Below are 22,481 nucleotides of genomic sequence, written 5' to 3'. Positions count from 1 at the left end.
ATAGCATCATTCATAATTCAGAATAATAAAAATTACACTCACACTCATTAAATAAGTTACACTTCAGTGTTTTAATAGTATTGTACCATCATCTTCTGGTTAAGCGAGCTCAGCATCGAGCTAATCACTGCAATTTAGTATGAGAAAAGGCATGAGTGATGTGACAGCATGACTTTAAAGCCAAATGAGTTTCATGCTCAGTGCATGAGGTTTGACAGGTTTGACAGGTGACTCAAGCATAGAGGTGCACTCATCATGTCCAATTACTGAATTAACTGAAGGTGAAATATACTGTGTTGAACTTGCTTTTCATGTGTAACTTTTTTTTCTGTTTAGACAGGTTAACAGAAGACAGGAAATGTATGTATTAATTTAGCCATCATGGTCTATATGACAAGTGCATGGTCATGCTGCAGCCTGGAGAAAATGCTGCCACCTGTTTTATCACTTTTTTCTCACTCATATTCAAGTGGACAGCAAGTCTGAACTTTTCACCAACAACATATAATCATCTCCAGGTCCACAGCGACCCGAGGTCGGACTAAGCAGCAGAGAAGATGTATGTATGGATCAGCAGCTATTTTCCCACTTGAATTCACAGATAACTCACCGAAGTGCTATGAATAATCCTCTTATCCGTATTTAATTAAACTACCCAATTACTGATAGCATGCTGTATCTGTATTCTGCTTGTGCTACCTGAGCATCACCGTTCGGCAACGCCACAATCACTCACAGGTGTTGTCATCAATGATCAACAATTCATATTAAGAAAGAAAAGAAAAAAAATACCAGCAAATGATTTAAATGGTTTTATATAATACTTGTGTACATGATTTACTGTTACAGGAAAAAAGATATTTTACACATGGACAAATTTTACATGGGTATCTCCTGTTCTCCCCTTTCTTTATACAATAAGACACTCCATACTGTAGTGCAGCTAATTTCAAAGACACTTTGAAAAAAGAGATGGGGAAATGCTCACAGGAACGGTGGCAACATTTCCAGGATCATTTTTATCTTACTAAAAACAGTGGATTTCAAATTCAGCTTCAGCAGTACACTGGTACATTTAAAGTCTAGCCTATACTGTTGACATCATTTAAAACAGATGAGAGACCTCATCAACGGAGACAGACGAGCATGTGAGGTATCGTTCATCTCTCTTGCACATCAACACACAATCAACCGCTTTCGAGCATCGCCGTTTCCAATTCGAGCTTGAAAAGACAAAAAGAATGAGAGCTGAGGTAAAACCCTGCTGTGAATCGTCAGATCTGAAAGTAGACCAACCTCAATCATCACCCACAAATAAATGCAACACCGCCAGTGTTTCTTTTTTTCTTCTTTACACATTTCTAAGGTTGCATGAAGTTCCTAGACTGTTTTCAATCTTTGAACTTGTTAGTGACATGGAAAAAAACAAACACTACTTTTTATACATTGTTACTTATTAAGAAAAGTATCCATATTCATTAATGACAGAAACCCTTTTTTTTGTTTTTGCATAAGGATTAATTTGGTAAAGATTAGATATTTAAACTCTTACTTTGAAAGGTACACCTTCATTACCTTTCAGATGTAAATTAACCCTGTATTAAGTATTATTTAGGCTGATTGGGTAACATTCACCCTCATGCCCCCCTCCCCTTCGCCCCAACAGCCACAATAAACAAAAAAAACATGTGCAATATTTTCAAGGGAACATCAAGTCGACCAACCAGTCCATGACATCATGTTGAAAGGGTTTAAAACCTAATTTTCTTTTTTTTTTCCCCCCCTACATGGCTTCAGAAGTCCTTAGAACTGAAAGGGCGTTGTAGTAAAGACCCTCCTCGTTTGTTGCTGTGGTAGTTCAGTGGCCGGGCTGCTGCTCTGTCAGGAACAGAGAATAACGTCCAGGACCATAGCCCCTATTTCTATGGCTTGTTTCCGATAGATGTGGTTATTGTTCACAAATGACATTTATAGACAGGATAGCTTGAAGTGGCGGCAATCGACGAGGCACTCTGCATTATTCAAACCGTAGTGAGAAGGTTTTTCTCATATTGATCACAAGACTTTGATGATTTGATTAAATTTTCTCTCAAGTGACGGGAAACGGTCTTTTCCGCCCACAAACGGTGACAAAACATTTTCTGTTCCTTTCTTCAAAAGTAACAAACGCTACAGCATGGACATGGACAAGTTACTCAACAACATATCACATATTCTGGACAGTTTTTTTTTTTGTTTGTTTGTTTGTTTCACCTGAACCGAGGCTGATGAATTTCAAATGCATTGAAAAAATAAAAAAATAAAAGTCAATCGCCGGGTTACCATCTCTCAAAGTAACTGCAGAGTCTTTTAGTGGGGAGAAACACACAGAGGTCAAAGATCTTTTCCTCAAAACGGGACATTGGGGAATCAACACAGGACCGTTGTTATGAGCCACAACTCCTTAGTGGACAATGAACACAAGACACTGATTTGTCTTCCACCTATAAAAGATGCGTTTTGTTCAGCAGAAACATTTTAAGACTCATCCAATACCAGCTTGAAGTTGCCTGGATAATGGAATCCAAGGTGTAAGTACATTATCGATGCATCACTTGGTTTTATTGGGGCGAGTCGACCACGTGTCTAATGGCTTGCATTGCATCTGTATTGCTTTCCACTTCGCTGAAAATGGGAGTGTTAGTTCCAAGAGTGATTCTGTTAAGCCTGAGATCCAGCCACAGTATATCTGTATTTTATTAAGTTAAATACAAGATATATTCAGTTTTTGGAGCGGCTGAGGGAGCTGTTCGAAACTGAATTGCGCTGCACAGACAGCAGCCCCCCCTTCGATGGGGAGAGGGAGCTTTAAGTGGAGCTCACCTCCTCAGAGCTGTAAAACAGACAAAAAAAAAAAAAAAAAGAAAAAAGAAAACCTTGTAGATTCCTTCATGGGTCTGCTTTTGTTGAAGTGATCCCCTCTTGATGCCAGAGGGCTTCGGTCCAGGCAAGCCGAGCCTCTTGCTTGATTCCGGCTGTTTGAAATAACCCTCCGGTGCAGGTTGTGCAGATTGTCCAGATGCGACTGAGCTAGGACAGCTCAAAGCCCGTATTCATGCTAATAGCGTAGCGCAGCTTGTCGCGCAGGATGCTCTTCTTGCTGTAGTTAGGCAGCTTGAGCAGGTTGAAGCATGTAGATGAAGTAGGTAGTCGACCACCGGGCTCCTTTTTCCGGATTGTGAAAAAGCCCCTAAGGACGCTGCCGAGGGTGTCTCCAGTGTCCTGGACACCGAGAAAAGATAAAAAATTATGACGAAGAGCATCACTGCAAGTATATACACAAACAGTGCACTGATGCTGGATTACTTTGAAATTTGGAGGCTGATTTCTAATGCCGTGATAGAGAAATAATCAGTGTTGCTCAATTCACCCTGTGAAGTACAACAAGAAATAGAACGTGACGGTCACCTGATCGTCGGACACTTCCACGCATCGAATGGAGAAAGGTGGTTTGAGGTAGGCAAAACCTAACAGAGGCGGTCTCGAACAGCTGGTAACGAACTGTCAAAAGAAAAAAAACAGTCAAATGACAAAGCTTCATTAATTAAAAAAAAACCATGGATGCTTCAAATAAATTATATACATATGGGTTTAAAAGCAGGAGCTTACTTTAAGGAACATCGCTCTCTCTTCAGAGTTGAAGTCACTGGACAGGATGTCCCACAGCCAGATGATCACACGATGACTGCTGTGAAATCCTCCATAGTAGACCGTGTGTTTCCTGGGAAATAGAGGCGAAACAGCAATAATGACAATAAAGCAGAATAATTATCGTAGACTTACAAAGAAAAACCCATTTTAAACAGAATGTTTGGTGAGAATCTCATTTCATGTATGCTCATGAGTATTTGTGACAGCAATATACAAAAGACAACATCTGTTGCTGGTTTGTTACGTACTTCAGGTCATCTAGATCAATCTCAGCATTATCTCCTGAGACAAGACGTTGAACCTCAGGTGTGGAAAACATGTGCAACCACTCTGGGTTAATGATGCTGCGGAAGCCCCGAATGAAAGCGGCAGTTTGCTCCTTAATCTGTGTGTGCATCCGAAAGTGAGCCATGAGGTGGATGTAGCTGATCCTGTCGTTGACAAAGATGCAAACACAGACGCATGGTGATTTCCAGTCATACACAACATACAGAAGAGCATCATGTGAGTGTCTGTCTGGACTCTCTCTTCCCCCACAGTTAGCTGCCACTGTAGCTCCAGCGGCCCAGAACGCTGCACTGGATAAATCAGCATAAAGCATGGATCGACGGACAGAGACTGAAACTGTGTGCAAGTACTTCAACCACAAGAATTTATGACAATAATGATAGCTGATTTAATGAAAAGTACTTATTGCATGTCTCTATTTTAATCAGCATGCAAACATTTAATGTATTAACCTTGGTTTGAATGTGAGGTTTAAATTATTTTAAGGAATTAGCTTGTAGGCCTCAAAATATAAAGGCAGGAGGTCTTGTGTGTCTGCTGTTAACTGGAGGAGGAAACGTTGTCTGATACTCCCACTAACATTAAATATATTAAATGAATTTACATACTTGTTCTCGTTGGTGACTGGCATGGTTTTCCCTCCAGGTATCAACTCATGACACACGAGCTATAAAGGTACAATGAAGAAAGACTTTACTCATCTATGCATTCACAATGCATTTTATCTTCCGTGTTGTTCCTCCTTACCTGCCCCATCACATCTTCATCGTAGGATAACGTCAGTCCCAGATCTCCTACGTCTCCGTCGTAACGCTAAAAATGACAAATGAATTTACTCCGTATAGCAAAAAAACTGAGACGTGACTTACTCACGAGAGTGAAAACTGTTAAAAGTGTCTTTGTTTTAACCTTAATGGAGGTGAGGTTCTTGTAAAACTCGGAGTCCAGTGAGGGGAGCTCGTCGATGGAGCTGTAGAAAGTGCTGTGATGGTGTCCCAAGACCTGACTGAGGAAGAAGGAGGCAAAGGGGACATCCACCACAATGCCCTGAATACACAAAGGACATGATCAGATGACTGTTCACACTCCAAACAAGAAAGAAAGTATTCTGCTAGCGATGAAATGTACCTCATATATAGCTTTCCCAAGCATCTTTCCTACAAACTCAAATAGCTGCAAGTGGTTCTCATGGATGTATGAAGTGGGTGAAGGATACAGCCTCTCATTTCCACTTGTCGTCTAGAAAACATATCAAATACATCATGCACGGCAGGAATAACAGCAACAAGAGACTGATGGCTTCAAAAGGACACCTCACCTTGAACAGGTTGAGAGCAGGATTGAAAACCTTCTTGATGATCTCCTCCAGAAACTCTTTGAAGACACCGTCTTGATCGATCCCGGCCTCGTCCACTCCGAGGTCGTTGACAAACTTAACGCGAATGACGCCTTTGATGGAGTTCACAGGCAGCCGTCGGAGCTGGTCGTATCCGTCCTTCCAACAGGGAAAGCCAATTGTTACTCTCGAGTAACTCACACAGAGTCACATCAGTTTTTTTGCTTTCAGTCCGAAAAAAAACCAAATGTGAAGAGTTGATAGGTTACCTCTAACATCCGGGAGCGACGAATGGTGATATGAGTGACATGAGGAGAAGCAGAACTCGTCTCTACCAGGCCTAAATTTTCCTTCTCCTTTGTGACGATGTTCCTGAACAGCAGCACCCGCTGAAATTACATGGGTAGTCATTACAACGAGCATTTTACCAGAGCGGCAGGGAAAGTCAGATTGAATGGAATCCCTATGCTCACGTTTTTATGAGGAATGACGTGCGGGATGTACTGCAGTAGAAGCTGGGCTCTTCTCTTGCCTTTCTCGAGCTCTTGGAACAACAAGCTGGGCTTCAGGTCTCTGAGCGCAACAACAAACACACATGAAGGCGATATTTGATCATGAAGCGGTCGATGCCTGATCAGAGGAGTGATATATGAAATCAGTTTGTGTTTACTTGCGCAGCCAGTGTTCATCAGGAGTGAACCTGCGCCTGCAGTCGCGCTCATAGAGCACCATCAGCCAGCCGTGAACACTGTGGAATAACTCCAGCTTCTCCCCCTTAGCATTTTCTATTAAACATGTAAGCGGTTTCTGAATTAAAGACTGGCCTTTCAAACACACACAATCTTTAATAATAAAGTCTTATATTCACCTAATATGCCGTCCCAGATCATCTTGTACACAAATGTGTTCAAAAATGAGGAGATGGTGATCAGTTCCTCGATCTTAAAGGACGTTTGTTCTTCGTAGACTTCAATGTCATCCAAGATTCTGAAACATATTAATGTGTGTTACGGAATATTAATGCAGCAGTGGTCATCATTAGCATAATATACACAAATTTTGGTTGAAGATGTCATCATTTATTAATTTCATAGTATAATAATGTTATCAGATATATGCAAATTAGACTGCTCTTTTGTATATTATTGTTTAAATAATATTATCACTCCAGTTAACCATGCATACAAAAAATGCTGCGTGTGTGTGCAGTGAGAAGTCTAAAGTGTGTATCTGCAGTGTGAGCGCTCACGTGATGAGGTGCCGAGAGCAGTCACAAAAGAGCATGAGCATCGCCAGGAGCTGCTTGGATTCTTCAGTGTCGTTGTTCAGACACTCCATGAAGAGCTTGAGGCCTCCCTGAGGCCCCAGCTCACAAATGAAGGCCCAAAGTTTTGGCAAAAGGTCATCAAGATGAGTCAGACCTGCAAAGAAAAAAAAACAAACGTGTGCTTCATTTTATTTCCACCATACTTGGATATCGCTTCATCAGAAGAAGATAAGACCTGGAGACTGACCGGTCAGTATCTGCAGGCGGATCTGCGTCAGTGTAGACAGAGCGGTCTGGTAAAGCACACAGATGCTGCAAACCTTCTGGACCTCTGCGGAGTCGACTCGCTTTCCTCCGACAGGCTTCAGGATGTTCCGCACAGAAGCCGACTTCTGAAAGGCTCGCTTGAAAAGGTCTTTGGAAACAGATGTGCGAGAAATGTCATGAAGAGGGAAACGATCAGCATTTGAACATTCCTAACGAGTTCATAACAGTGTGTGTGTGTGTGTGTGCTGTACTTTTAACTGGGAGATTGTTCTGAGATGTGCTCGGCTGTGGGGGTGGGGGAGTGGGCTCCTGACTCTCCAGCTTCTTGGAGAGGACGTCGTTGAAGAGCGTCCGAATGACAGACACACCCCAAAGGTGCTGAAGCTGCTTGGTGACCAGTGGCATTGACTCATTAAGACTGAAGAGACAAGAAGAGAAAGAAAGGAATAAAACTGCATACATTTGGCAGAATATTTTTATACAAACAAAATATGAGCAAGTTCACAAATGTCCTACTTTTATTAACTAGTTAAATATATGAGGATGCATAGGCAAGTCAAGTTGAAAGACAAAACACATATTATAATCATTTCTTTGTTTTTGTTTTTTTTTTTTTTTTATCTGGAAACCTCTTCAAAGTGAAAAATCATTGAGTTAAAAAAGCAAATCTGAAGTGTTTCACTTACCCGTAGTCTACAGTTTGGGAGAACCAGCCCAGGACAGGGTGCCAGTGGGTTAGGTTCGACTTCTTTTGTGAAACATATCTCTGGCAGTAAGACAGCATGTCAGTCAGGTCCTTCACAAAGTGGTTGGCCTCTTCTTCCAAAACTTTCTCATTGAGATACCCCAAGTAAATCAGGTTGCCTATCACATTGTGAGAAAAATTAATGAAAACAGGATAGGGACTGTTTTAATTTATACCGTATGCAAGATCTGTTTAATGAGGAGTGCTTCTATGTCTTCAAGCAACTGTACCGAGCAAGCAGAGTGTGTGGCTGCCCTCCAGGCACACACAGATGTCCGAACACTGCTCCTCCCGACTTAGGAACAGAATGAATTTCCGCAGCAGGTCGTGTGTCTGAATGGACGCCATGCACTGATGAAACAGAGCAAAGCATAAAGCCGACTCCCTTATAGATTGATAGCACTATTTAGCTGAGAGAAGAAATAACGGTGGAACCTTTACCTCTGGAGTAAGCACATTGAGGTGGGATACAATGGCAGGAACTGACATGATGTGAATGAGGAATGATCTTAGCAGGTTCTCTGAGAAGTGAGCTGCAATGACTGGCCTGAAAAAACATTACATTCAAGTTGAAAGTTAGCTTTAAGTTAAATACCCGTAATGAGTGAAACAGATATGTAACATCAGTAAATAGGTTTATTTTAACATAATTAAAACAAGAATACAAACTGACCTTAATGACAATGTGATGATGGCTGTCAAGGTGCCTTTAGAGAGTGAGGGTTTGGAACGAGCCAGGCCATTGGTCAGCAAGATCTAAACAGGAAAAGTAACACGGAGCACAGATTCCCTTATGACAAAAAGAACAGCTCCATTGAATAAAACGTTCGTTAACACTGACTCACGAGGTGTGTGGAGTAGCACTGTACCTGCAGTACTGAATAGAATCCCTTCTGATTGAGATGCCCCATTATGTTTTCACAAATCCTCGTCAAAGCAGGTCTGAGAGCCTCACCTTTAATAATTGGAATAAAATATTATGGCGGTGTATAAACAAACCATGTCATGCAACAAAAAAAGGTTTATGTATAAGCACATCAACCTAACTTGACACCTGCCTTTTCCTCGTACTATTCGCCAGGTTGAAGTGTCTGTGAAGGTCACCAGCATGGTGAGGTATAGTGTTATCAACTTGTTGTCTTGAAGTATGTCAGGCTGCAAAGGAACAATCCCATAGTTATACTGTGCCAAGTCACATACAGCAAAATTGTCACAAGAATTAATTTGGCTTCAAATCGAGACAAACCTTTAAGTTTTTCAGGAGCTGACAACAAGTCCACAGCACATCTTTGATCTGTTTGAGCCAGGGAATAGTGAGGTCTTTGGAGAGAGCCAGGGAAACATACCAGACCTGAGGGCCAAATGTCAGTCATTTAAATGCAAGCCACATCTGGAACATGTTCAGGATATGGAAATGATAAGGAAGTGAAGACCCACTTTAGGTTCATTTTCGGCCTCCATGCTAGCCAGGATGGCCCGACAGAGCTTCTCGAACCTCTGAAACATACGATTATAGCCATTTAATCACTCGGCGAAGGATTGTAAAATAAACTGATTCAGCTTTCAGCAGCATTAACAGTCATTCAGAACTTTCCACAAAAGAGACAGAACCTGTTATTACAGCTGGAAACTCACCATCTTATCCTCCAGGGAATATATAAACAGTAATTTCCGAGCAATTTTGAAGATTGAAAGTGCATTTCTTTTCGATGTCCCAGTTTCAGAAACTTGAAAATAGTCATCAACCTCTTTCCTGGTGAAAAATAAATTAGATACAGTGAGTAAACAATGGCTTGAACATGAAAAATAATGTTCTTTTTTTAATTTTACTTGATGCATATATATCAAATGCAGGCAAAACAATCAATAATCAATAAAAAATAGCATAAAGAAATGAAATTGGATTTCACCTGATTTGCTTCTGCAGTCTGCAGCGACAGAGAAATTTCCTGACCAGGGCTTGGATTTGGGTGGCAGCTCTCTCCTTCTCTTTCTGTCCCTTCCTCTCCTCCCTGGCCTGCCTGGCTTTGTCCAGGAACTCGGACTTGGAGCTTTGAGGTGCACTAAACATTGTGCCCCCCCTTTGGAAAAGAAGGAAAAGAAACCCTTTCTTTAAAAAAAAAAAAAAAAAATGCCCTGATGATCTGCATACTGATTTAAATTGTCTATAGATGCTGAGTTGAGATGCACCAGCCTGATAAACGCTCACCATCGTTATTGTTTTGAGGCAGCACAAGACTTCACCTACCTGTGATTACAGGATTTGGTCTGGCCTTCAGCAGGGCTCACCAGTCGCTATGCCTCCTCAGTCATTAGGTTGTCCTTGAGATCCGAGCGAGGGGAAAGGTGAAACACAACGAGAGGACTAAACTGTCATCTCTGCAGCAGCGAGCGACACGGGAAAGATGGAGCTGGGAGAGTTAGCACTCCGAGCTAGTTCGCTGCCTGTCGGCTTGATACCGGCTGTGGGACAACCCCTCACATTAATCCAGCCGCATTCGGAGTCATCGTGGGGTTAGCTTTGATCCCAAATGGGTGACAGTCCGGTAGGCGCAGGGAACACACCGCTTTCCAAATGTAAACATTAAGAGGAGATCCGTAAAGTGACTGCAGCCATTAATCCCCTGTGTCGCATTAAATGATTCCGGGTAATATTTGTCTTCGCGAATAAATCGTGGACGGGCAATATTGATCAACTTTATTGGCCAAGGCCCAAGACCACGCCAATTATTTTTATTTGCGCTGTGAGAAGAGCACTTTGTTTATCTTGTTTTTTTTTTCTTTTGCACTTCGCACTGGGCGGGTGTGGGGGGACTGTTATCATCGTTACTCCTTCAGGAGCGGAAGCGTGAGTTTTGGCTAAACGCAGGAGGATATAATTACAATAATAACACATTGACTTTACCAAAACAACAATTAAGCTCGATTTTATTTAGCTACAGTAGTTTTCATTTTGCATCTCTGCTGATTTTCTTTGACATTTATGGAGTCCATGTGGCAGTTTATTATGACATGGTGTTTTGATATTTAGTGAAATATGAATTACAGTAAATGTTGTGTCATCATAGGAAAACAATGATACATCTGAGTGTAAAATACACGAACGTTGTAATTTAGAGTATAGGAAAACTTACTTTCCTAGTTCTTTCCCACCGTCAAAATAGAAGAATGCTTATCACAGGAAAACAATTACATCAACCTGAACATCTGAGCATGATGCATTTCAAGGAATAAGCTTAGTTAAACAAAAAAAAAAACGAAACAGTTTCTAGGATGTAATCGAGTTTTATAATTTGCTTTGATTGTAACTTAAAAAAAACGATGTTACTGTCCCTTTAAGGAAATACAGTTGACGTCATTTTGTAAGTGCGCACGGGCGCACCGGAAGGAAGTGGGTGTTAGCTGACCGAGGTTAGCGAGCTACATTTTCGAAGTCTGCTGTGGGGGTCTATGGTAAATATTTTCATCTGTTTTCTGTGAAAATAGGTTTTTCAAGATACTTCGAGAGGAACGTTCGAATAGCCACTGTCGTGATATGGAATGTTTGGTCCGGTGATGTTACAGTGTCGCCAACTTCGTTTGATTTGGGCTCGTTCGCTCTCTCATTAGCCGTGCTAGCTGACATCAATTTATTACTTTTTGTATTCAAGATTACAGATTATGTCGTCACATTTTACCCTTAAAGAGTAGTCATTATGAGTTGTAATACAACAAAAGCCTCTATGTGATGACTCATGTACTAATATACATCTGCCTCTATGACGAGTTAGGATCAAACACTTTGTTGTCGTTACTTTTCAGGTTATGTAATTTTGAGAAATTTATTGTTTCAAGAAGACAACCTTTGTTTTTATAACATTTTAGATCATGTTAATTCTTTTAGCTCACTGTGTTTTTCAGTTGCTGTTAAAGAGTTATAATTTCCCTTTTTCATGTTTGCTTTTTTAAGTAAACATTTTCATCCTTAAAAGACCTCAAATTTTAAAGTTTTACCGAGGGCCATACCGGCCACAGTCAAATGTAACATATATCATAAGCGTTGTACAGAATGGTGTGGGAATTATTTTATTTTAGTTCATCATTCATTTATAAAGTGAACTTCAATGTGAATTAAAATACCGACTGTTATCTTGACATAATTCAAGCATATTGCAACGTAGACCTTAACATCCATTATTGCAGTGTTATTAAATTGGGGCTATATAGTGTTTTGATTGTGACATGGATATATAACAACAAATTTTCTAGCTTTTCTGTGAACACCATTGGGGAATTGATGGAGAAGTGTATTGCTTAAATCTAACGCTGGAATAGATTATACAATTATACTGACCAATGTGTGCCTTCTTTACAATGAATAGAGGCACTGAGATTTTTTCTGTGCCCTTTTCAAAAATTAACTTACCCAAAATTCATCCATAATATTCAACTCTTTCTCATTTCTACAAACATTGCTGCTTCTATTAGACCCAAGTTTCAAATTATGTTTAATCTTGTGTTTTTGCAGGAAGAGATGTCAGGAGAGAGTGTGGTGAGCTCGGCAGTGCCAGCAGCTACTACCCGGACCACATCCTTTAAAGGCTCCAGCCCCAGCTCCAAATATGTCAAGTTAAATGTGGGCGGAGCATTGTACTACACTACAATGCAGACACTGACCAAACAGGACACAATGCTTAAAGCCATGTTTAGTGGCAGGATGGAGGTCCTCACTGACAGCGAAGGTGAGCCACAGGTGAACCATTCCAGATTACATGCTCTTGTCTTCAGTGTGTTTCCCACTAATGTTTCACTGTTATGTGTTGGTAGGTTGGATTCTGATTGATCGCTGCGGGAAACATTTCGGAACAATTCTTAACTACCTGCGAGATGGAGCAGTCCCACTTCCAGACAGCCGACGGGAAACTGAAGAGCTTCTTGCTGAGGCCAAATATTATCTCGTCCAGGGTCTAGCAGATGAATGTACTGCTGCTCTGCAGGTACAATGCCTAAATATTTTACACACACAAAACTTAAGTAGTTTTTGACTTATTATTTCAGAAGTTGGAATTCCTTGATAGATGACTGCTTTGTGTTTTTATTCATTCATATTCAGACAAATTTCAGCTGTTCATCATGAATATCAACAGATTTTGTTTGCTTCATTTCCTAAAAGGGCATTTTCTTTTAATGTATATTAGCATATCCTGTGTGAAAATTGTTTTAAATCAGGCTGCAATATGGATTCTCACATTGTCTTGGCAGCGATAACTAGAATTTTCATGATTTTTGTCTGTGATTTGTACCAGTATATCATAGACTTTGTACAGCACGTAGCAGATTTGTGGATAACATTTTTGTTTTTCAATAAAACTTTCTTCCAGAACAAAGAAACCTACGAACCTCTTTGTAAAGTGCCTCTGATGACGTCATCTAAGGAGGAACAGAGGCTCATTGCCACCTCAAATAAGGTAAAATCTTCAGGGTTTGTTTTTTTTTCTGGCAGTATTTCTAAGAAATTTTATCAAGAAAAGTCTGTTTTTTAATTCTTACATCAAATCACCAAATTTTTTTGTCCTTACAGCCGACTGTCAAACTGCTGTATAATAGAAGCAACAACAAATATTCATATACCAGGTGAGTTATTGAAAAGGGGTCATCTTTAAAGTGAGTTTAGTCCAGTTGTCCTAATAAGTTACCATTTTCAAACTTTTCCTCTCCAGCAATTCAGACGACAACATGCTGAAAAACATTGAGCTGTTTGACAAGCTGTCCCTGCGGTTCAATGGGCGAGTCCTCTTCATCAAAGACGTGATTGGGGATGAAATCTGTTGCTGGTCATTTTATGGCCAGGGGCGCAAGATTGCTGAAGTGTGCTGCACTTCTATTGTCTATGCAACAGAAAAGAAGCAGACCAAGGTAATTATCAGTTAGCAGATAAATTTTACTTGAATTTAGTTCTGCAGTCTGGTGTTTAAAAAAAATCAACTTCCAGAGTGACACCGGACTTTCTGTCTAGGTTGAGTTCCCCGAGGCGCGGATCTATGAAGAGACCCTCAACATCCTCCTGTACGAGTCGCACGATGGCCGGGGTCCAGACAACGCCCTGCTGGAGGCCACGGGCGGGGCTGCAGGACGGTCTAATCATCTGGACGAGGACGATGAGCGAGAACGAATCGAGCGAGTTCGTAGGATTCACATCAAACGGCCCGATGACCGCACACACCACCACCAGTGACCTTTGTCCTTTGACCTGTTAGCCTGTGCCCCTGATCCTGGACAGTCTTTGCACCACACTTGTGCCTTACACCGCCCAGCGCCTGTTTCAGTCCCCCCCCCCCCCCCCCCCCCCCCCCCTCTTATTTTAGAGCTTTCTCTCAGAGATGACGAGTGTGTAGTGGTGAAGTGTTTGTGTGTCCTCTTTATTGTGTGGATGGACTGTAGTGTGTCGTTCTCTTATATGTTAGCCATGATATCTTCTATCACAAATTCCTGCAGCTGCGCTCATTGTTCTGGATGTTTGCATTCAGCACTGCAGGTGACCACGATCTCCAGTGTTATTTTTGGGGAGGTAATAAAATAATGTCAGTATAAATGTTATTAGAGGATATAGCTGCATTTTATTCAGAAGAAGGTGTTATATCATGTAAGCAAACTAAAAATGTGTGTAAATAGTTTAGCTTTCCTGTACCACGGTTCTGACGGGTGCACTGTGAAGATCAGTGGATGAACCTGGTGTAGTACACCATGTGTCCACACGGTGACACTGTTTTACTCTGAAAAGAAGTTACTTGGGCTGTTTGTAGCCTGCACACAATAGCAATTAAACTTACAGAATTCCTTTTCTTTTTTTTTAACACTTTAAAAGAATCACTTATAGAAGCAACGTTTCATTGGCTATATTTAGTTTTAACATTCATACATTTTCGCTTCACTCCACCAAACAAATCGTTTTCAGTGTAGGGAACTTGAGCTGTGACCTGAGGTGTTAAATGTACCGGACTGTTTGAATGATGGATGCTGAGGTTGGAGTGAATGACTGTAACCTGAGATCTCCCTGGCAGGAAGGAACCCCTGTCTACAAGCTTTTAACAGGGAGAGAAATTAGACCTGTCCTTCATCGCAGCATTCATTGCAGAATGTTTTGTTTGCACACTACAGGTTTGAGATGAAATATGTCTAACAATCACAGTACTTGTAGGTCTCTTGTATAAAAGTGAACACAAATGTATGTTTTATATTTATACATACTTTATCACAAATAAATTTCTATAAACAGTCAGTTGGTATAGTTTTTTTTTTATTTGTATATTGTCATCAGCATTTAACCTACAAAATGATCAAACATATGGCTCAATTGTTTAAGGGACCAAAGTCACAATTTAAAGGTAAATTAAAAATATTTCAGATGAGTCAAATATCGGCTTTTACTTTGAATTAAAGTGCTCTCAACAGGAGAAACAAACCTTTGCAAAAACAAATGATGATGAATTGTGGACTATATAATGTTATTTGATACATTGACATGAAAAAATACATTGAACCAGTGATTTTTATCTGACAGTGAAAAGACATCTTGCCTCCTTCATGACTATTCAGGTCAGTTGTGTTTCCTGCAGAGATGCTGATCCTCTCCTTGGGGTCTCTTGATGAAATATGCAGGGGCTTCTTGTGTGTCTCCGCCCGCGCTGCACACTTTACCGTGTCCTGGCCCGGGTGGCAACCTGCCGTGACAAATGGTCCGATTCATGTTGCATCGCTTTTGTTTGCAGATGAATTTCAAACTAGTTTACTTTTTGAAGGGCCTGGACTCACCACCATGAGGTGTCCGTTCTTGGCCTTGAACACCGTGGACTCCTGTCCTGTGCTGAAGTCCACTGCACTCTCTCTCCCTGCCTGGATTTCAATCTTGATACTGGGAATTGTTGCAAAAACAAATGACTGTTTCAGCTTGGTGCATGCGTCAACCTGGATCTGTAAGACTCTGGACTCTGCCTCACCTTCCATGAACTACCTGTAATACATTTTGTTTGTTTGCAATGACAGTGAGTTTGGTCAGGAACTCAAACAAGTGGTCACACTGCATGACCAGATCCCCCTGAAACCACCACAACAAAACACAGACAGTTATTTTCAAGTTAATTCTAATCAAATGTCTTCATTGTCATAGTTTACTACAACCAAGAGAAAAACTTAAATAGGAATATGTTTCATTGCATTTTTGCGCAATGAACAGTTCACATCTGGGTAATTCAGTGTTTGCTCTCCTGCCTCATGGAGACATTAATATATGCTTGACATTTTGCAGCCACATACCTTTTGTTTAGGGTCTTCACAGGTTATGTGAAAAACAACGATGCCGTCAGTCAAGTTACTGACTGAAATCCCTGCAATGAACGACACACACCCTCAGCCTCTGACCCCTGATGGCCATTTAAAAACCCAGGCTATCGTACTGCGGTCACCTTTGAGAGAAGTATAAAGCACTCTCTGTTTGATTTTAGCTTCATCCACCACGTAGGCTGCAGTCTGGGTGAGGATGAGCTGTCGCGGCCTTGGTTTGAAGCCATTCCTGTCATATTTGATCACTGGGACACTGTACTGTAGAAACACAGGGAGCGAGAGTGACCTGCATTTCCTGTCAGAACAAATTGCTTTCTTATCTCCCATTTTTTTTAATACCTTAATGTGCTCATTGCGAATCATCTGGAGGATCCTCATGTTTATGTCCTGCTCGCCTGGGAGAAAAAATAAGTGAATGTATCAAAATAGGAAAAGGAAGAAACCTCCATCCCTCACGTGATTTCTGTTTAGATACTAAAAAGGAATTGGTATTGTGTGTTTGTATATCTGGTGCTTACTAATTCTGGTGTCCACAAAGGGCTGAGCAACGCTTGATGGGTAACTCTCCTTTTTGCCCTTAAAGATTGAACTCGCGATGAGCTTCAACTGAAGCTAGAACAAAGAGAAGTGATTTAGAAAGAAACTTTCAATCATTAAACAACAGTCAGAAATCATGTCTGTGGCCTGTTTTACCTGCGCTTTCCTCTGAGGTGTGATTCCTCTCACGTATTTCCGTACCATGAGACGGTAGTGAAGCTTGCGTAGCATCTCCGATGTCTAAAAACAGAAAGAATTGTGCATCACGTCAAAAACAAAACCCCACTTGAGTTAAGTCAGGCTTTCCATCATGTTGAACAATCGTACCTCAGTCAGCACAGGTGGAGGAGTCAGCCACGTGTTTTTGTCTAAGACGGTCTTTGGCAGATTCTCTTTCAGTCTGTTCAAGTAGCTTTGCCTCACAAAGGCCAGATATTCTGAGTTATCTGTGGTTTTTGCCTGTCCTCTGGTCATGTAGCCTTTAATAAATCTAAAATAGATTGCAAAACAGAAACATCAGAAGAGATTAAAATGACTGGTGTGATGATTAGAGCAACTTTTAACTTTTTTCTCACTTTTTGATGACTTTCACCGCCCACGCTCTCTTCTCTCTCTCCTTCCTGGCCTGCACTCCTCTCCAGCATGTTTCTATTTTTGTGGCTGAGGATTTAAGAAAAAGAAAACATATTTGAGGTTATATCATTTTTCCCATTGTTGGACTCTGTAGTCATGATGTGTTTTGGCTTTTACCAGCTTCCTTTTGTTTTTTAAATTCTCCCTTTGCCCTGTACCCTTTGTATTTGGCTTGAAGACGAGTTGCTGAAAATTCAGAGGATACAGTTGAATCACTGTGAGCTGCAGCTGGTGAAAACTGAGTGGTTCAATTAGATTTTTAACTCACCCAGCTCATGTTTACATTTTTCAAAAGCATCCTCTGTGGCATAAAGCGTCCTGGGATGACGGATGAATATTTTAGTCCTATAAAGATAACATGTAGATTTGTTATTCATGTTGTCTGTGACTCGGTTGCTTTATTGTAGAGTTGTACGCACCGTCCCATTTTGTACTCATCTGGCATGTAACCCAGGTGTTGAACTAGCACCTCCACCCCATCGGCAGGCATCCCCATCCAGTGAGGCCATGTCGCCGGGCACAAAGGTTTATATCTGCAAGAAGAGCCAAACAACTCATGCTGGAAGATCAAGAGGAGCTTGATTAAAAATAAAACTTCTATATGAAAAGTCCGTCTTCTGTGGAAATCTGTACCTCTTGAGGAAGACCTCATATTTGCGCCTGTAAGCAAACCCAGCCCGCCGGACTCGGAGGTGCTCCATCAGACCCAGGTACTTCACCTGGTGCCTGATCAGGGCTTCATCAAACTGACCTGAGATCAGCAGACAGAGAGACGTGGACGGTTTGGTCAAACTGAAGCTTCTTCATCTCTCTGACAGTCACCTTTTGTTCATCCATCTACCTGGCAGCTTGGACTCATTAGACTTCAGACAGCGGATGTACCAGGCCTCTTTGGCCATGAGGATCTCTGTCAGCTTCAGCAGGCTGCTCTTAAACTGGGTGGCCACCTACACACACGACACAACGGTTGTAAAACGCCAACAGCTCCGCTGTCAGACACACATGGCGTCATCCAGACAGTCAGACTGCTGGTGACACTCCGGTGACACTCAGACTGTCACACTATGGTATGATATTTATATAATTGTACAGTTGAAGCTGTGTAAAAACAGCGAACGCACCGTCTCCGGCCTTCTTCTGCTGTCTGGATCGACGCTGGAGAAGCACGTCCTGACGATGGCGTTTTTTGACTGACACATCAGCTACAGCAGAGAAAACACACACTCACACACTCTCACACTCGCGTTGTGTCTCTATGCCTGTTAGTGTGAGTCATGTCCAGCAAACTTACTCAGAATCCAGCCACCACCGCCACTTGCTCAACCCAAACCTTCACCCCTAAGTTTATCTCTAACCTAATCCTAAAACATATTTTCACATTTAAAAAAAAAAAGTGTCTTTCACTGAAGGAGACTTGATTTTTGTCCCCTCTACAATGAAAAGTCCCCAGAATGTTAATGTGTTCACAGATGTAAGTCCACAGTAATAAACAGTAATAAATTCACATCCACATACACACACACACACCTAAAACCTTGATAAATAAATCAGCTATCCCCCATTTGTTATTTGCTGGAAGTTCCCAGCATCACAAGAAGACAAAGACTTACATCCTTTATGTTTCTATAAAGCAGATCGTTATTCTTGTCCAGGAAGCCTACAGTATCACAGAAAGAGAAAACAGTAAAAGTTATGCAACATTTAAAAAAAATGCTTTAAATGTTTGTGTAGCTTGGGCTGTGACTGTTTGTTTTTTCTTTTTTTACCCACAACGCAGTAGGTGACCTCCCCGGCATAATGCAAGAGGCGGAAATCTCCTCTCTCCAGAGTCTTACGTGTCATTTTGTCAGCCAGTTTGTGCCTGCAGTCAAAGAGGTGGAGAGAGACAGAGGGATGAGGAGTGAGAGGCTTCACGGACGAAGCCTAATCCTCAGTCTCTGTCAGCTCCCTGTCAGCTCGCTCACAAGACACCAGCCAGCAGAACAACAATGAAATGAGTATCGCTGTCGAGGGACCGTTTTCAACTGCAATGTCATTTAATTAAAAAAAAAAAAAAGTCCACTTTCAAATGATGAGAAATAATGCATGTTAAAGTGTGAAATAATCTGCTTTTCTCATTCAATTCTTACTAGTTTGCAAAAAATGTAATATTTTGCATGTGCGTTATTTCTAAACTCACGTGACAAAGTGGGGATGATTCCCCATTTTTTCCTCTAATCTCTCCAGGAAGGTCAGATCGGTGGCATCGCCTGGGCGAAGGCACTCCTCATCCTGCAGGAGTAAATCACAAACAAATAATGCATTGAATAATTTGATAATGTGACTGCACTCCTGGTCAGACAGGTATATATACACACACACACACACACACACACACACACACACACACACACACACACACACACAAACCAGAATTGCGATGATTCCTCTGTGTTTCTCCTCAACCAGGTCACAGATGATCTTGTTGTTAAAGAAGTGAACTGATTCCCACTGTAGGAAACATGACATTGATTAAAGCATATTGCAAAAAAACAGCTCACAATTCCTCTTGGTATTTTATTGAAGTTCACCTCGATGTCCTCCGCTTCGTACTCTTCCTGTTCCGACTTGAGCGTCAGCTGGATGAAAAGCTGCTGCAGCTTCTCGTTGCAGTAGTTTATGCAGAACTGTTCAAAACTGACAGAAATGTTGACGGAAAAAGAAAGTCATTACTGCAAAAAGGCATCACCTCCTCATCTTCAGAATGATATTTGGGCCAAAATATAAGATATATTACAATATTACGCACCTGTTTACATAGAAAACCTCAAATCCATATATGTCCAAAAGCCCGATGACCGTCTTTCGAGAAGGATCCTTAGAATAAAGAATAAAGTGATGTGAATAATGTGAAATTTGTTTCTCATTCCACATTAATCGAATCCTCACCTTGTTCTCCATGGATTCATTGATCCTGTTGACCAGCCAGGTGAAGGTTTTACCGTAGATGGCTTTGGCCAGTGCGTCTCGGGCGTAGATGGCATGATCAGTGGTGAATGGGCTGAGGACCTTTTACAGTTTAACAACATCATAGGCTGATATCATACACAGAGCAAAATACTTAAGTGCACTTTTTTTTTTTTTTTTTATAAAACGAAAATGTTCAAATATGTGTGAACCTGATCCGTTTTGGCTTCAATCTTCCTGAAAGTGAGTCCCTCTTGAAGAGTGTGTGCATCCACGCCTAAGAGCTGTGAAGGAAAATAGCATAAAAGTAAAGATTCTGTGCTGGTTTAAATGTATTTATTGATTTATTGTTTGGTTTTTCTTACATTTGACACCCAGCTCAGTTCGTGGTTGTTGTTGAGGAGAGCCTGGCCTTTGCTGTCAGAGTCAAACTGAACATTCCCTAAGTGGAGCACACTTGCAACAATCCCAAACAGGTACTGCAGAAGAACTTTATTTTAATAAGCTGTGCAAATTGCACATGAGAGAATGATCAAATAAAACTCACATTAATGCTGTCCTCATCAATGTCGATGACTTGCAGTGCATTTTTAACAGTCTTCCAGTCATTTCTGTCATTAATAGAAGACACGATGGCACACTCCCCCTATCAGAAACAAACACTGTCAAATTCTTCCGAGGTCACAATTTTTGATTCTGTTTCTTTTGAAACATCTTATTTTAAAAAAAAAAAGTAATTTACTAAATTGTGCATACTTGCGTTAGATAGTTGTATTGCTGGCAGTTTCTCTCCAGGCCCAGCTGCCGCAGAAGGTCATCTGATCCTCCCTCCACCAGCTGATAAAAGATGTGGAAGTTCCTCTCCCCGTGATTCTGATGCACCACCCTCGACTTCTCCAGCAGATAGTTCAGGATGTGGCCTCCGACTGCATCCCCCTACGGGCATCATCATCCTAAACACAGCAGCTCTACAACTTGCAGAGAAAAACACAGCCTATGGTCCAGTGGCCAGATTTAACCCTTTCAGGATAAACCATCTCCTCTTTGTTGCTGCTGTTTTAATGTAGTTTTTTTTTTCTTTTTCTTTTTCTACTACTTCTTTTTCATGGAATTGATAACCTGAGTCTTGGAGATATAATTTTTTTTCCAGACTTTAAATATTAAAATCATCTTGTCAAGTTTACAGCATGTCTTTTGTGTATTTGATGTAGCAAACCTTCTTAAAGTTAACACACAAAGTAGGAGGCTCAAGTCTCATGAGCTTAGTTCAGCTGATTGGCTATTCATTGGTTAGTTTGTGTGACTGATCATTGATTGGGTTTGTTCAGTTATTGTTTGTCTGCTTGACTCATTGGTTGTTTCAGTCATTTCTTAAGATCTATTGTATCTCAGAACCACTTCAGTGTCTCTTCCTCCTGACACTCACTTGGCTGTCAAACTGGATGTCCATATACTTCCCAAACCGACTTGAGTTGTCGTTCTTCAGTGTTTTGGCGTTCCCAAAAGCCTGTAGGAAACCACAGGAATGTCCTTCTCAGTGAATAATGTTTACATACCCCAGGAATTTAACTACATCAATTTAATAAACAAAACTCCAGACCTCTAATACCGGGTTGGACATGAGCATTTTGTCCCTGACTGTGTTCAGTAGCGTGGTGCTCGGGCAGCTGACGGCATAATACTGCAGAATCTTCTTGGAGGCCTCAGTCTTCCCCGCTCCGCTCTCTCCAGAGATGAGAATGAAGTGGTTGTTGAACTCTGTCAGCATCGTGTGGTAAGCATTATCTGCCAAGGCAAAGCTGGACACATCCAGAAAAATCACAATATTTCACCAGTGAGTCTTTATGAACGAAGATGAGAGTATTTTGATCAATCTGCATGTGAGAAACGTTAGATTCACATATAAGAATTACTCACATGTGAGGAGGAAGCTCAAAAAAATTGACACCCATGTAGATCTCCATCTGCTTCTTGTTGTACATGTCAATCTCTTTATAGGGATTCACTGACACTATCAATGTGCCAATGTAAGTCTGCAAGAAGGAGTGGAAAGTCACCATATTATTACATAATGTGCACACTTTGGTTATTTGCAGCAGAGGTAGCCTTTCAGAGGGCCACAGCTCCTCCAGCTTCAGCCAGGCCCCTCCCTGAACACACCTGATTACACTGAGAGGCTTATGGTCAGTCTCTCTGCAGATCTACATGGCATCACATTTCATTTGATTCCAGTGTGTTGGAGAGAACTAACACTGAAACTGTGGCCCTCAAGGATCAATAATACTACATTTTTGGTTGAAACCACAACTTCCCACACTCACATAGATCAGGTCGTTGCTGAAGCGTTTCTTTAGGTTGCTGAGAAATGCTGCTTCTGTGGTTTCATCCAGGAGGACAAAGTCCTGGATTCCGACCCGGTCTCTGGCGGTCAGAGCGCCCTCCATGTCCAGAAG

The 22,481-nt window shown here is 41.3% G+C and overlaps 3 protein-coding genes across 4 annotated transcripts; 1 reads left to right on the top strand and 2 right to left on the bottom strand.

The window, feature by feature from the left end:
* Window positions 1-1,449: 1,449 nt before the first annotated feature.
* Window positions 1,450-10,214, bottom strand: ube3b (ubiquitin protein ligase E3B). Of its 2 annotated transcripts, none has more exons than XM_030104909.1 (27): window positions 9,842-10,214; window positions 9,504-9,674; window positions 9,229-9,346; window positions 9,031-9,090; window positions 8,840-8,944; window positions 8,652-8,748; window positions 8,463-8,548; window positions 8,267-8,349; window positions 8,035-8,140; window positions 7,824-7,944; window positions 7,535-7,712; window positions 7,100-7,266; window positions 6,829-6,996; window positions 6,564-6,735; window positions 6,183-6,301; window positions 5,985-6,099; window positions 5,788-5,887; window positions 5,584-5,703; window positions 5,297-5,473; window positions 5,107-5,217; window positions 4,888-5,025; window positions 4,726-4,791; window positions 4,587-4,645; window positions 3,939-4,121; window positions 3,649-3,760; window positions 3,448-3,540; window positions 1,450-3,261 (listed from the first exon to the last, which is right to left on the bottom strand). In XM_030104909.1, exons 2-27 carry the CDS (start codon window positions 9,662-9,664, stop codon window positions 3,070-3,072), a joined length of 3,207 nt encoding a protein of 1,068 aa, XP_029960769.1. In that variant the 5' UTR covers window positions 9,665-9,674; window positions 9,842-10,214; the 3' UTR covers window positions 1,450-3,069. The 2 variants fall into 2 exon arrangements, with proteins under 2 accessions (XP_029960769.1, XP_029960770.1); XM_030104910.1 differs by having other exon boundaries at window positions 9,879-10,214.
* Window positions 10,215-10,933: 719 nt separating this feature from the next.
* Window positions 10,934-14,851, top strand: kctd10 (potassium channel tetramerization domain containing 10). Its single transcript, XM_030105423.1, has 7 exons — window positions 10,934-11,046; window positions 12,101-12,314; window positions 12,400-12,569; window positions 12,954-13,040; window positions 13,154-13,206; window positions 13,293-13,488; window positions 13,589-14,851. Exons 1-7 carry the CDS (start codon window positions 11,044-11,046, stop codon window positions 13,805-13,807), a joined length of 942 nt encoding a protein of 313 aa, XP_029961283.1. The 5' UTR covers window positions 10,934-11,043; the 3' UTR covers window positions 13,808-14,851.
* A 361-nt stretch (window positions 14,852-15,212) lies between these two features.
* myo1ha (myosin IHa) lies at window positions 15,213-22,481 on the bottom strand. The gene is made up of 31 exons (XM_030104646.1): window positions 22,350-22,481; window positions 21,946-22,061; window positions 21,629-21,827; window positions 21,455-21,535; window positions 20,785-20,964; window positions 20,576-20,674; window positions 20,394-20,507; window positions 20,241-20,312; window positions 20,011-20,130; window positions 19,871-19,938; window positions 19,653-19,758; window positions 19,492-19,572; window positions 19,262-19,353; window positions 18,849-18,943; window positions 18,693-18,739; window positions 18,204-18,284; window positions 17,924-18,029; window positions 17,716-17,833; window positions 17,502-17,615; window positions 17,351-17,427; window positions 17,200-17,268; window positions 17,025-17,109; window positions 16,777-16,939; window positions 16,606-16,689; window positions 16,431-16,524; window positions 16,252-16,307; window positions 16,035-16,170; window positions 15,886-15,956; window positions 15,570-15,667; window positions 15,385-15,484; window positions 15,213-15,293 (listed from the first exon to the last, which is right to left on the bottom strand). The coding sequence occupies exons 1-31, from the start codon at window positions 22,470-22,472 to the stop codon at window positions 15,267-15,269; spliced, it is 3,072 nt and encodes a 1,023-aa protein (XP_029960506.1). The 5' UTR covers window positions 22,473-22,481; the 3' UTR covers window positions 15,213-15,266.

This window comes from Salarias fasciatus, chromosome 12 (genome assembly GCF_902148845.1).
Source record: "Salarias fasciatus chromosome 12, fSalaFa1.1, whole genome shotgun sequence".
Lineage (NCBI taxonomy): Eukaryota > Metazoa > Chordata > Actinopteri > Blenniiformes > Blenniidae > Salarias > Salarias fasciatus.
This window is presented reverse-complemented; position numbering and strand designations above follow the sequence as displayed.

What these genes read in the sequence shown, in the direction of transcription:
- ube3b (XM_030104909.1), bottom strand. Translation starts at nt 9,664, where the DNA reads ATGTTTAGTGCACCTCAAAGCTCCAAGTCCGAGTTCCTGGACAAAGCC. An exon ending in ACGTCATTCCTCATAAAAAC is followed by an intron (nt 5,704 to 5,787) that starts GTGAGCATAGGG and finishes ATGTAATTTCAG; the next exon opens with CGGGTGCTGCTGTTCAGGAA. An exon ending in ATTGATCTAGATGACCTGAA is followed by an intron (nt 3,761 to 3,938) that starts GTACGTAACAAA and finishes TCTATTTCCCAG; the next exon opens with GAAACACACGGTCTACTATG.
- kctd10 (XM_030105423.1), top strand. An exon ending in GGTCCTCACTGACAGCGAAG is followed by an intron (nt 12,315 to 12,399) that starts GTGAGCCACAGG and finishes ATGTGTTGGTAG; the next exon opens with GTTGGATTCTGATTGATCGC. An exon ending in CAGAAAAGAAGCAGACCAAG is followed by an intron (nt 13,489 to 13,588) that starts GTAATTATCAGT and finishes CTTTCTGTCTAG; the next exon opens with GTTGAGTTCCCCGAGGCGCG.
- myo1ha (XM_030104646.1), bottom strand. Translation starts at nt 22,472, where the DNA reads ATGGAGGGCGCTCTGACCGCCAGAGACCGGGTCGGAATCCAGGACTTT. An exon ending in AAAATGTAAACATGAGCTGG is followed by an intron (nt 17,269 to 17,350) that starts GTGAGTTAAAAA and finishes CTGAATTTTCAG; the next exon opens with CAACTCGTCTTCAAGCCAAA. An exon ending in AGAACGGACACCTCATGGTG is followed by an intron (nt 15,294 to 15,384) that starts GTGAGTCCAGGC and finishes TTGTCACGGCAG; the next exon opens with GTTGCCACCCGGGCCAGGAC.